General features: G+C 40.1%; 1 protein-coding gene across 4 annotated transcripts in view; it reads right to left on the reverse strand.

The window, feature by feature from the left end:
• The window catches only part of syne3 (spectrin repeat containing, nuclear envelope family member 3), a 31,090-nt gene that overhangs the window by 12,911 nt on the left and 4,203 nt on the right, over positions 1 to 13,976 (reverse strand). For all 4 annotated transcript variants that reach the window (XM_047337511.1, XM_047337512.1, XM_047337510.1 and 1 more), the window contains exons 3-10: positions 13,365 to 13,537; positions 11,329 to 11,638; positions 8,079 to 8,234; positions 6,862 to 7,212; positions 5,679 to 5,815; positions 3,683 to 3,857; positions 2,582 to 2,764; positions 1,306 to 1,449 (exon numbers count right to left, since the gene is read on the reverse strand). In XM_047337511.1, the coding sequence (XP_047193467.1) occupies positions 1,306 to 1,449; positions 2,582 to 2,764; positions 3,683 to 3,857; positions 5,679 to 5,815; positions 6,862 to 7,212; positions 8,079 to 8,234; positions 11,329 to 11,638; positions 13,365 to 13,537 (1,629 nt within the window). The remainder of the gene's footprint in view (positions 1 to 1,305; positions 1,450 to 2,581; positions 2,765 to 3,682; positions 3,858 to 5,678; positions 5,816 to 6,861; positions 7,213 to 8,078; positions 8,235 to 11,328; positions 11,639 to 13,364; positions 13,538 to 13,976) is intronic.

Genomic DNA, 13,976 nt, shown 5'->3' on the forward strand with positions numbered 1-13,976 from the left:
TAAAAAAAATATTTTTCAGTTCAGTGTGTCCTGACTGAATGTGTGTGCTTTGAGCCAAGGGAACTCACCAAGGTAACGACACGCATTACATTACATCGCAAATCTCTTTGTGAATAGTAATTTTGACCTGGAGGGACAGTTCATAACGTAGGGATGGTATGACAGGAAATATTAGTGGTTTCAGGACCGTGCCTTTTTGATACCGTGGCATACCTCGAAACATGGCACATGGCACATACCTTGGCACATGCCTAGTTGGTGAAGCTCGACTCAGGACACTCGGCTGTCGCTGTTGTAGTGAACATACATATCAGATTTAACTACTCATCGTAAGTAACGCGTGCCAAGTTTCGTGCATTTTGAAGCATCCCTCACCTCTTAAAAAACAACTTCCTGTTTCATGACGAAGCATATCGCCACGCCTTTCGACTTACACTAAAACCTTGAGTATCTTTTCATCATTGAGCTCTGTTCTATAAATTGCCCAAGATGGAGGTGGATTATATTAAACACCTAGGAGTCTTTTGTTTAAGTATGACCCCTCCAATTAGCCTTTTTCCCCACAATAAAATGAAAAAATGGCCGACGTCCTGGGCTTTTTTTGTAGGTCCTGACATGATACATGTGCCTACCAAATTTTCATTAATTTACAACGAATTTAAAGGTGGGGGCCTTGACTTTGAAATGTTGTAGGGTGCTATGGAGCAATTTTGACACAATTAGACTAAAGAGACGTTTCAGATATGAGGATTTGCCACTCTTAACATGTCTGCCAAGTTTCATGAGACTCAAACCATCCCAAGTCCCTCAAACAAATATTGTTATTGAATGGCGAACAACACGTCGCCATTGGCAGTAGTGCTTAATAGATGGTTTAAAGTTTCACGATATAATATCAGCAACGTCTCAAAACTTAGCTGAACAATTTTGAGGTGAATCTGGTGAACCTGCAAGGCAGAGGACGTAAATTACCAAATTTATCAATTCCTGTTGCTAGTAGGTGGACATCCAGTGGTCGGGCTATACAAGGTTGGGGTGAGCGGAGGGGGCTCTATGCTTGACAAACTTAGTAATTACATAATTTCTAACACCTAAAGGGTTTTTCTCCATGGTCTATTGTGCAAAAATAAAGTTTTCCTATCGGGGCATATTGGCAAACACAAACGCAGAGGCTAATTCCGTCTGTTTAAATCAGCCAAGCACTGATATATTTTATGAACTGGAGTCACATTTCAACCTTTAAACTTGATTATCTCTTATAACTCTGGCTTGGCCCTGGTCTGCAGAGCCTGGGATTTGACTCACCCTGAACTGGTCTGACTGACTTTTCTTGGCCAAGATGTCAGGCTGGAGACCATCTGCTACCATCAGTTGGTCTTGAAGATGGGTCATCTTAGAGCAAATCAACTTGTAGGCGTCACCAAAGTCCTTGGTTCTTGAGATTAAGGCCTGAGAGGGAAAAATTGAAGTAAGTTTGTTGTTATACCTTTTCAATTGGGAATGAGCAAAACACAATGGAAATTGCAATAACTATAAAAGCTTGGCTACAAGACTGAAACTTGGTTAACGGCTTCCCCATATTTGAATGAATAAAAATTATAGCAAAATATTTTGGTCAATATCTCTGCAACCGTGAGGCAAGGAAAGAAATTTGGAGAGATTGAAGTAGGCAATGGCAATTTGTGTCATGAGAATATTTCACTAGACATACTTTTGACTCAGAATCCTACATCTTCCTCCCAACCTTCACCAATCTTGGTACCCAAAACCTCAAACACTGCCAATATGTTCATCTTTCTAGTTTTTTCAGTTGATTTTTTTTAACGATGAGTGAATAAAAACACTAATATCTTATAAAACTGTAAAGGCTACAAAAATGAAACTTGACAGTCAACTGGCCACTGGTGCGTCACATTGTCAAAAAATGCTGTAGTAGCACCACCGTGTGGCCAGTTTTGATCTTTTATTTGACGAATACTCTTTCACTTGTATAGAAACAATTTAAATAGGTTTATTACAATAACTGAAAACTTACAATTATCTATTAATTAATTTAGAGATTGAGGTTAAAAACCAGAGGAGACTACCCCTTTGCAATCAGGGCCTTGTGACTCTAAAACATATATATGTTTGTAAATGCTGCTGGATGCCTGAATTTCCCTCGGGATAAATAAAGTATCTACTAAATTGAACTAAACTAACAAGCTCTTAATTGATCCTTTTTTTAAATCTTTTATCTCTATTTTATCTCTTTTAGATTTACCATTTCTTATTTTTTTGTGTCTAGTTATTTGTAATCATTTACATTTTAAAAGTAAAAATAAATGACACATTGGCATGCTTAAAATATTTCTGGGTCAGGAATCATGCTGCATCCACTCCTACAATTTGAAAAGTAGATGTCTACTCCAGTAGGTATTCTTTGAATCAAAAATAAAAAAAATAGAAGTTAAACACCACCTATCTACTAATTGCCTCCTGCCTATGAAATATGGTCACAGTTTCCCATATGGTTTTGAAAAGTTCATATTCAAGTGTAAGGCCTATTTAAACCAAATTGAAGACAATAACACGTTGGTACCTGTAACCTGCTCGTCCTCTGCAGCAGCTGATTGTGCAGTAGCTCTCTGTTTTTGATGGCAGCACTCAGCTCATCCTGCAAACCATCCGACCTCTCAGGACCAAACACAGAGTCCAGCAGGTCTCCCTTCTCATGCAGAAGACTCAGACGCTTCTGCAGCTGGACGCTGTCCTTCAGCAGGCGCTGTTAAAAAAGGACAACATTTTCATTTTGAACAATTCGTCAGCAGTGGCTGGTTGGCCACACTCCTTCAAATCGTCAGCATCAATGAATCTGACCTATGTTATTGAGAGTCTCTGTTACAGTCAGTCGCTTTATCCACCTGCAGAACAAAACGCTTGTCTCATAACTTATCAAGCTGCTGCTTTAGACATGTCATGAATGCGCCTCGCGACAGTATTGTTTGACAGAGGAAAATATTTTAGCTCGCTGGCTGTTGCTTAGTTGAAACCATATCAATAGCACAAGGAAGTATTTATTCCTTAGCTGTTGTGGGGCCTTTTTACTCTGGGCTAAGCTACTTGATAAGAGGCGAGTTGAGCACTTGAAGGCACAGAAGCTGTTTTGGTAAAGTGACTCTGTTGTGCTCGACAGCTGAGTTGGGGTTTTTTTTTCTGAAGAAATCAACAGGCTTCTCTTTGTGTTCGTCTCCAAGTGGCGTCTTAACTTGTTCGGCTTCATACTGTCTGCAGACAATATTTTGAGACACAGAACACACTGTGGTCTGTCTTCATCACCCACCATCATACTGGTGAAGACAAGGGCGAGATAGGCCTCATCATGTTTGTTTTGGTAGTTTGGACGTTTGGTGTGGATTCATCGTCTGCTTTCCGCTTACCTGGCACTCCTTTAACAAACCTGTCCATATTTATATATCATTTGTTTACATCTGGCCTCACCGTGGCCCCCCTGTTATATCGCGCCTCCCAGCTTGTGAGGGGAAAAGATATTTTCTAATACAGTATTTGTGATACTCCTTGAAGTTAGACTCATTATCACATTTATTGTCTGTCAGGTAAATAAATGAACCAAATTGAAGGTTTTCACATCACCTCATGAGCAAAGCTATCAAAATATTTCATCAGGGCGTGTGTGTTTTACCTCTATGTTCTGGGCCAACATGGCAATGTGGGAGAAGTCGGTAACCTCAGCAGAAGCCTCTAACACACGAGACACCATGTGGCTCCACTGGGCGTAGACCAGCAGCGGGTCCTGGAGGACGTTTCTCAGCCCTGTCTCGGACTCGGAACACAGCCTGGTCGCTCGGGATTTCACACTTAAACAAAAGCATTGAAGAGATTTACAAGAAGGGTCTTTGTAGCAGAGATTTCTGGAGAGCAAGTAAGAGAAAGCATTTATCATTTTTATATATATAAACATATACCTGTGTGTGTGTGTGTGTGTGTGTGTGTGTATATATATATATATATATATATATATATATATATATATATATTTTTTTTTTTTTTTTTTTTTTTTTTTTTTTACTTAACAGTACAAAACAAAACTAAGTACACACCTGGTCAGTTTCCCAAAAAGATAAGTAATTAAAATTGTGTCTATTTACTACTGAGTGAGTATAACTATAGGTGAAAAAGATCCCTGTCAATCTCCGCCTGCAGGCTATAGCCCCGTCCATTTCATCACAAGTTTATATCCCCTGTTTTCCTTTTAGCAGAGAACCGTTTGCTCTTATTGCCGATTTCATGCCGATTTCTTACGGCGCGCTGTGAACAAACAGCTGTTCACCTGAACCCTGAACGCTCAGGATTAGTAGGAAGCAGTGGAGAGTAGCATCTCTGCTGCCCTTAAATATAAAATATATGTCTGAAAATGAACTTAATTTCTTTGAAGAACACAAAAGGGAATGTATGGTGGTGGAAATCAAATGAAAAGAGGGTCTGACTTCAACCCCCAATGCTTTCTTTAAATCCTATGGGAAACATTGAATGTAACTGGTCCACTGTTCCATGGTCCCATGATACCCCATGCGTCACAGCCCAACTACCAGACCCTCGCTGGGGAGCTCCAATCACAGGTTTGGCTCCAAGTGGGGGCAAATTTCCCCTTTTCCCGGGCGAGGTGCTACAGTTTTTAGATGAATAATTCATTGGGGGCTTTGTGAATTGCTATTAGTCTGGCAATGGGAGTCCGTACTGCTGCGGACCTCACAGCTCCCAGAGTCACTGGGACAGCCAAACATCTCCTGCACATTAAGGCCACTGACGCCCATCTGTTTCAAAATGTTTTTCAATTCTTGTTTGGGGGATTTTAGACCAATTTTTCCTTGTCAACTGCTTCAAGTTCTGTGAGACTCTTGAGCCATCTTGCATGTTCTGCTGTTTTGAGGTCTTTCCACAGATTTTTGATGATGTTAAGGTCAGGAGACTATGGGGGCCATGGCTAAATATTTAGCTTGTGCCTCTTGAGGTCGTCAATTTGGGATCTTGAGGTGTGTTAATTAAAATAAGGACTGCTTGTGTTGTAGAAGACATCCTCTTTTCATCTTCTGCCCCCAGGGATCAATAAAGTATTTCTGATTCATAATTTTCTAGTGTTGTGTGTCGTGTGTCCCCACAAAGTAGGCACACTGGCTTGTCTTTAACTTCAACAACAACAAAAAGATTGCTTGTCAGAGATGACACGTAACAGCTTTGAGTTTATCCCGACGTGACAGGAATACAACTAGAAGTTGAAGGATATGTTATTCTACTATTTTGTTAATTTGCATTACTTTTCAGAATTCTTTTTTTTTATGTCATGAGATTTTTTGGAGGGATTTTCTGAGTTGCTTTTTGTATTCATGAATTGTCTCACTGGCCATATCAAATGGTCTGGTGGGCCGGACAAGTTCTCCACTTCTGTTTGAAAGTTAAACAGTCAAAGTAATTTAGGGACAGATATGATTTTTACTGATTCTCCTTAAATGCAAACGGTATGGAATAAATGGAAAGTGCCATGAGGCTGTCAAATCCAAACATTTCGTACTGCAGGTAAGTTTAAAAAGACTTTCTTATGTTCTTATGTGATCTACATGTAACCCACAAGGTTTTCCCTTTCAGAGTTTTGAAAAAGTGGTAGGTGTCCTGTCACATACCTCTGATGATCTTTGACAACCTCCAGGACCTCATCAGAAATGTGTTGGGAGTCAACAGAGAACTTAAAAAGCTCCTTAAGCTGAATCTTGAGAAGTTCCACTTGGGACTCTTCCCCTGCCAGAGTATTCCTTACACCCTGAAACACAGACATATGGAACATAAGCAAGGCATATTTAAGGGAAAACACCAGATTTTCACTAGAGCTCAGCCATCAGATACTACCCGGAGACAACCCACGCACGGAGAACATTCAAACTCCACACAGAAAGGCCGAGTCTGGATTCGAACCAAGAAAGATTTCTATGGCTGTGACTCCATTATGTATTATCACTACTGATTATAACTCTAATTTTATGCCTGGATTATTATCAGACCGCTCATATCTATAGTTCTTTCATTCCACCTACCTTTCTTTCCCTCCCCCTATCCCACTATCACCATCACTATGGCCTAGTAAAATACATGTGAACAAACCATATAAACTACAGAAAACTAACAACACTTCATTATCCAAACAATCTTTTCCCTTTTCTCCTTTTCTTCCCTTTCTATGTAATCTCAACTAGCATACTTCATCATAATAACCCAACATATATGCCTCCCCCTTCTGTTCCTAATATGCATTTACCTTACTATTCGTTTATATGAACTAATTTCTTACCCTATCTTGCCCTCTTCTTTTCATTTAACTTTACATTCCTAGTGGGGGTCGCCTGACCCACAAGAACAGTCTCTCTCCCAAGCGGGCCTGGGGCTGTTCAGGATGGGTCTAAGGGGGATGGGGTGCACTACCGTCTACCAGCCTCCTCCCCAGTGAGGGTGTCTGACGAGGGGAAACCCCTATATTTTGAAGCACTAAAGAGGCTGTAAAGTATTGAATAAGGGCAAAAAAAATATTTTAAACAAAATGTACAGATGAAAACCTGGGACACCGCAAGAGGAATCTGCTAGGACTCCCCCCACTTTTTATTTTTGGGTCTTCTTGAACTTAATAACAACTACATTAGGGGCAAATGTATTAAGACATTTGCTTTCCCTCTTCCTTTTTCTTTTTTTTTCTACTCGTGGCTGTCTCAATGTATATTATATCCAATGGTTTCCTCCTTAATGTTGATTTTGTATGTCCTGTTATGTCTCACCGGTTATGTTATGTTTCACCATTAAAAAAACAAAAAAACCTACCATGTATTTCCTCCACTGGCACACTATCTGCTCCTCAGTGCAGTCGTCAGCCTCGCGGCCCTCAGCCAGCTCCTGGTCCAGCTCCTGCAGCAGCAGCCTGAGGTTGTTGATATCCTCACCTAGCCGCTGACACCTGGCCAAGTACTGAGTTTGGGAGTCCAGGCTGGAGCGCAGGCCCTCCTCAGCCCCCCACAGACCCTGCCGCAGCCTTTGCCAGCCCAGCCGCAGCTCCTCGGCCTCCTCCACCACCACCTCCGCCCCAACAGGAGAGGTGCTGCTCCTCACTGCCTCCGCCACACCCTCTATGTGCTGAAGGGTCTTCTCCTCGCCTGCCACACTTTCATCCAGAGCCTGGCATAGGGGCATTTTTAAATTGGTTTCAAATCAAGTACTTTTCTTTAATATTCAACATTGGTGCTGGCATTCTTTCAAACAAATAAAGGTCAAACTGCCAATGTTCCAAAGTATGCAAGGAACTGGAAGTATAACTATTTCAACAATCATTAATTTAGCAAAATGGAACTGCACAAGGCTTTTATATGAAAATGATCATGACATAGCTGTAAGTTATGTTTAATATTATACATGGTCCCTTAAGAATAAGATAAATACAGTTCTTGCTTTAACATTCAATGTTCCTATTTTCAGATAACTAATTGTAAGTCAGCTCTATTTAAAGGGGCAGTAAGCAGTTTAGACAAAGTTTGAGCAGCTTCAGGTATGGGAGACCGACGTGCTGACTATGAGGCCAAAACCCCTGAGACGTTGGCGCAACAAATTAGACTATGGTCAGCCGCCACAGTCTAGTCAATGTATTGGAAACACTGATCTGAGTATTTTTAAACATATTATATTTTTCGAATGAAAGAAAACAGTCAGCCCCCCTGCAGTACCTCTGGTCACCCCCTAGGGGCAGCGGACCACCCATTGAAGATCCCTGCTCAAACATATTGTAATGTGATATATGCAGTCGATTTCTTTGCATTCCAACAAATGTACACGCTTGGCGATGTTTTGCTGCAGTGGCACGATTTACTAACAAAGAAATCTCCATTTAGTTTTTGTTTAGTTTGCACCTTAAAAGTACACGTTACACAGCTGAGAAAAATTATTCATACTGTTCCTCTCCCTTATTCTGCCCTTTCCACAATGGGAAACAATCGGCAGGTTTTCGACACCATAAAGCAGCTTTTGAATTCAGTTTCCGTGAGTCTCACCTGTAAGGCTCTGAGCTTGTCCTCAGCTGTGTTGTCCTTGTTCATCAGATCAGTTAGCTCCTTGGTTTTCGACAGCAGCCAGGACTGGAACCTCTGAACACAGCCTTGGTACGTCTGGTGTTCCTCTGCGATCTTGTGCAGCAACAGCAGACGCTCCTGGCAGAGCAGGAGACAAGGCACCTCATGTTAACTTCTAGCATCACACTGTTCAACAGCGACATACATGAAAAATTGTCAGCAGATCACAGACTTTACATTTGGCTATGTGAGTAATAAGCTTGAATGTAAATTTGTTTTACCTTATGAGACTGTTTATTATTTCAGCTACACATTGACATTTTAGACAAGAACACAGAAACAACAAAAAAGCCAGCACACTGGTGCTTCTGAGGAAGAATATATTTTAAAGCACCAACTTTTGGAATGAGATTCACAGCGTTGCCAGTCGACCAGTATGTTCTTGTGAATGCATGATGTAGATTAAGACTGACTTGGGTATCTTGTTAAATCTGATATTTTAAAAGAGCTGTCTGAAATGAAAGAGAGAGCTCACACATGAGGCTGCTCACAAGGTGGAGCCAATTGGGTGAGACAAACAACCATTGACTCACCCCTATGGTCATTTAACATAACATATTGTATGACCTGCATATATACATGCAGTATATCTACATATCCTTTTTTTTGGTTTGTTTTTTGCAATAATATGATATTGTAAAGTTGGGGCAGGACTATAAACGCACTATGCTTCTGCCTGCTCCTTTTCGAATGCAACCTTGTTTTGTTCTTTGGTGGAGTCTGGGTGATTTATCTGTTTGTGTTTCGTCTTTGTATTTGTAACTGATTTTTGGTTTCAAATCAAATCATACCTCAATCTGCAAGTTTTTGGACTGTGGCAGGAGGAAGCCTGGAGAAAACCCACAAAGACGAGGGGAGAACATGCAAACTCCACATTCTGGTTACCACACATTTAGTTGTGTGGCTGAGAGGTTTGCTCAAATAAAAGAAGTAAAAATGTATTAAATTGTATATTCCTGTAAATAAAGGGCTCAGTGATTTGTTGGCACATTCACACATACTTTTTTCTCTCATTTCAACTCAAAATGTGACCCAACATCAAATACAATCCAAATTCCACCGAAACACTCAGAGCCACGAGTCTATTCCTCAAACTCTGTGCCTTTTTTCCTAACTGTGCCTGCGTGAAGTGGCAACTTGGTCAATTTGGCTTCGAGAATAAGAAATAAATAGTATATTAAATATAATAAATAGTCAGTGTGTTGGATCACTAGTATGGAGGGACCCTTCACTCCTGAGCGGTTGTTTGTAATATATTTAAGTTAATTGGACATATAGTGCGTGTGTGAGTCCTTATATGCCGCGCCTCTTTTTTTGCCTCTTTTTTGAGGTTTCCGCAAACAGATTGCACGTTTCTGTCTGTTCAGCGTTCTTTTTCTATGGTAAACACAAACTTCTCTGACGGGCATTTCACGAATACATGTAGGATCATATTATAATTCTAGGATTACACAGAATAATATCAACGTAATGAGGTAAAATGTATATGTTTAAATACAAATTGTACAAAATGTATAGCATTTATATATGTATAATTGCTTCAAAATGATGAAAAAACAAGCCATAAGTGGACTGACAGCAGACTAACTCCTGCGACAGGTCCGGACCAGTCGTAAATTCTCTTGTAAGAAAACTCGAAATACTGGAATATTGGTGAATGCAGGAAGTTCTCCAAAATCAATCGTGACCACGATTTAAGAACAAATCTGTTTGAACAAATGGGTTTTGCAAGAGGCCCATTTTCTTAAAATTAGCAAACAATGAGTACTATACTGTATATTGTACTATGTATGTGTGTAAATGTGAATATGTTTGTATTTGTGCATGTGGTAGTGGATGTTGCTAAGGAAAAGAATTAGAGAATTTCGAGCCACAGCTTTTACAGCTACAAATGTTTTTTAAGGACTACACTTCCTGTTACAAAGACGCTGTTCCTCTTTCAAACAACGTTACTATTTTCTTTTTCTTTTTTTAACTCAAGAGGGTGTTTTCATTTCATGGATAAAATTAATTTGCTTTCTTTAAGTTTTTGCTTAGTTCTTTTCCCCATATTATACTCTACCGCAGAGTGGCAGTTATAACATTTGGCTTTTATTATTAAGTCCGACAAGGATAATAAGACCTGTACACACACAGGCAGGGACCAATTCACTGGACTACGGAAATCCCAGCGTCTTCCCAAAACACTGTCTGAACTCCACCAACCAGCAGCATGCACACTACTTGACTTAACATGCACTCACCCTGTTGGCTGAGATACGAGAGGCGGCTGACTGGCTCCTCTAACTGACACCTCAGACTACAAAGCACTCCCTGACAGAATGCAGTCACAGCCGTCACAGCCATCACACGAACTCAAGAGAGTAACATGACTGCAAAGGTTCTGCCTTCTGATGGCCTCGTAAAAGTGATGCTGCATATGATGGGACATCGAACTGCTCTTAATTAACAGAGAATTTAGTTTTTTGAACATTTCTGTTCTGCTGTCTTAAATCATGACATATTATTTTGAAAATCCCCATTTCAGTGTTTGTGCACATAAATTGTGTGTATCTGTTGAAAGCGGTTGACCAATCAGAGCAGACTGGGGTTTATTGGGAAGAGGGGCTAGAAGAAATCCAGGCGTTTTAGACAAATGGTGAAAAGAGGAGCAGGAATGGACAGTATGAGACACTGATGCCTTTTCTGGACATGAGAGCATGTAAACCTTTTTAAGTGATAACACAAATTAAAAGTATTTACCTGAACATGAGCATAATACAGTCAAAGTTACCTTCAATAGTACATTTTGTAACTTGCATGAAGAAATTGATACGCATCAGTTAACTGGCAACCACATATGATCTGCTCATTTCAAAATGTACTGATTTTTTTGGCTGAAATAAAAGGCCTCCATTTACATGATTTTGGTTGTTTTTTTTCCTCTCAATGCTTCAATAGGTAGATCTTGCCATTTTTCACAGTTTTCTCATGATACAAATTAAACCAGTCATCAGTTAATCAAATAAATAATATATAAATATGTTTTTTTAATGTTACTTACAACCCCAATCACCAATAATTTTAGTGTAATTTGGCGGTCTACACACAGTCTACACGTGTCACGCGCCCTCTGAAACGCAATACGTTGAGCTGCATGCTGCGGTGAAGAGTGCAGGAGGGACGGACTCACCTCGGCTCTGTCTCGAACATCTTTGTAGGCCTCCTGCAGCCTCTCCTGCACTTGGGGCTCCACACTGGGATCCTGGGTCCTGTTGTGCAGGGCGGCGGCCTCGTCCAGCAGCCTCTCCAACAGGACGGCCTGTCCGTCGATGTTGCTGACTACGACTCTTTGCTGGTCCACCTGCCAGAGCTTCTCCTTCACCCCAAGCTGCAGCTCCACCCCGGCCTCCAGGACACACTGCTGCCGCGCCAGCCACAGCTCAAACTCCTCGTAAGCCTTCAGGTACTCGCTCCAGTGAAGCCACACCCACTCGATTCGACTGCATGTGTGGTTAAATGACACAAGGAAGGTATGTATAAGCAATTGTTGTGTATATTTTTACAGTGTTTATATGATAAAAAGAGACAGAGGTCTTATTTAATGAACTACTTCCTGTATTTTGTTATCTATTCATTCAAGACTACTTGCTGTGACCAAAGAAAATAAAATGCTTATTAAAATACATTAATACAAACCCAATAAGTCAACAACAATATGTTGATAAGTGGATAATAAGCAAGAATGCAAGGCAGTTAAGTGAGACGTTTCACTGATTAAATAGGTGATATCAATCTGAAAAGTAATTCATATGTAAATGGTACATTTATATAGTGCTTTTCTAGTCTTAACAACCACTCAAAGCATTTTACGCTTCACCCATTCAGACACATTCATACAGTGCTTCTTTATACTGTATCGCTTTTCTTTATCACTCCTACATCCCACTCACAAAAAAATAAACTAAAAATGTATTTAATCAATTTATCCCTGCATCACTTACAGGAATTTATGCCCCCCCGCTCAAAAAAACTTCTGTGTGCAGGATTTAGGATTTAGTGGTATTGAGCAGTAAAGAACTGTTTACCTTTCAAATAACCTGCATGGTGTCACACTCCCCACGCTTTTTTTGTCTGACAAAACTCAACTCGAGAGTTTTAAACCTCATCTCGGTCTATCTCGATTCTATTGTCAATGGGATGGCTCAAAAGTCCATGAACAACCGTTTGGTATTGTGTGACTGAAAGAATCTGATGGGATGTGGATGGCAGCTATGGAAAGGCATAACCATTCACGACAACATATCAAGGAGACCATGAATGAACATATGTTTTGTCATAGTTAATTTACTAAAACTAAAATATAGTAGCTTAAAGATTTTTATACAAATACAGGTTTCAAATTCATTTGATATTGTCAATGCTGTATGCACAAAAGGCTTTTCAGCATCTTTAATATCATCAGACAATGAAAAGCATATCGGTATAGGTTTTCCAAATTAAAGAGCCAGTAAGGGATCTTGGTGAAAGCATGTCCCTCTCTTTGTTGTTGTGATATTACTGCACTTGCTGGGCCTCGAACCTGCGGCCTCGGGTATGGGAGACCAACGCGTTAACCGCTAGGCCAAAACATCAGGTGTCTTGAGCTGTCAGGGAGTGTTCTCTACAAACTGCACCTTTTTTTTGTTTTTTCGATTTAGAGAGCCAGGGCTGAGCCGAAAAACCAGATATTTTTCTTCGGTCGAACACAAAAGCAACAGCTAACGGAAGGTGAGGAAATGTTCCCTGATTTTTTTGGAAACGTTTACTACTTTAGAATGCTACTGCCCCTTTAATTATAATAATAATACATTTCATTTATAGAGCACTTTTCATTGCTAAAAGCAATCTCAAAGTGCTAAAAAAAATTAAAATTAACTAGAGAACCTCAGTTTTTGTTATGACACAAAATAATTTTTACACAGCATAAAAGATCTCTAACTTGGTGTTTTACAACTTTGCTTTTTTGAAGAGCTGTTTGCAGCCCTCTTTTCGCTGCTATAGCACTGTCTTTGTCTCTCTCTCTGTCATTTTCTGCCTAGCAGCACTCCGATCTGTGCCGGTGTGCAGGGTAATAACTGAAAATACACAGCAGGAGCTATTAATACCTATACAGCTATAAACATCTCCAGATCACTTTGACCAAGTACACCTGCAGTGACTGAACTTGTGCAGTGGGTAGAGCCACACCTGTGACAGTGAATGATGTAGGTGGACGTCTCCTCCCACAAGCTTTTCAGATCTTTGAGCTTGGCAAGGGTGTTGCTCCTCAACTCCTCGTCTCCGTTCTGCAGGAGGATCTCGGCTGCCACCAGCGCCATGTCCATCTTAACGCGACCTTCGTGCGTCGACTGATGGATTTTCTACACATTCAGAATTGCAAATATTTTGGTATTCAAAATATTGATTATACTGTTAAAATAATAAACATGACTAAACAAATGAGAATTTGATCAGCTGATATACAATAGAAGCTTCCTCACATAAAATGCATCATTTGTAGTGATATTTCTCAAATAGAAGACTGCCAGACTTCCCATAATCCCCTTTCATTTCCTGCCTAGCATCTCTGCCAGAAAAAAATGAACATTACATGTTACAAGTTTGCAAGTCTATCCTGCTTATCCTGCCTTAGGAGGGAAAAAAAAAAACATCGAGACATTGCATTTAACTCTTTTGATGACTGAGGAGGAGATTAAAATAAAGAAACAAAGATGTTAAAATAGGCTGTTTCTCAATGACTAAAACTAAAATGGTGAATATACATAAATATACATAAATATGTATTTTTTCCCAATTTAA

This window comes from Scophthalmus maximus, chromosome 15, assembly GCF_022379125.1.
Source record: "Scophthalmus maximus strain ysfricsl-2021 chromosome 15, ASM2237912v1, whole genome shotgun sequence".
Classification (NCBI taxonomy): Eukaryota; Metazoa; Chordata; class Actinopteri; order Pleuronectiformes; family Scophthalmidae; genus Scophthalmus; species Scophthalmus maximus.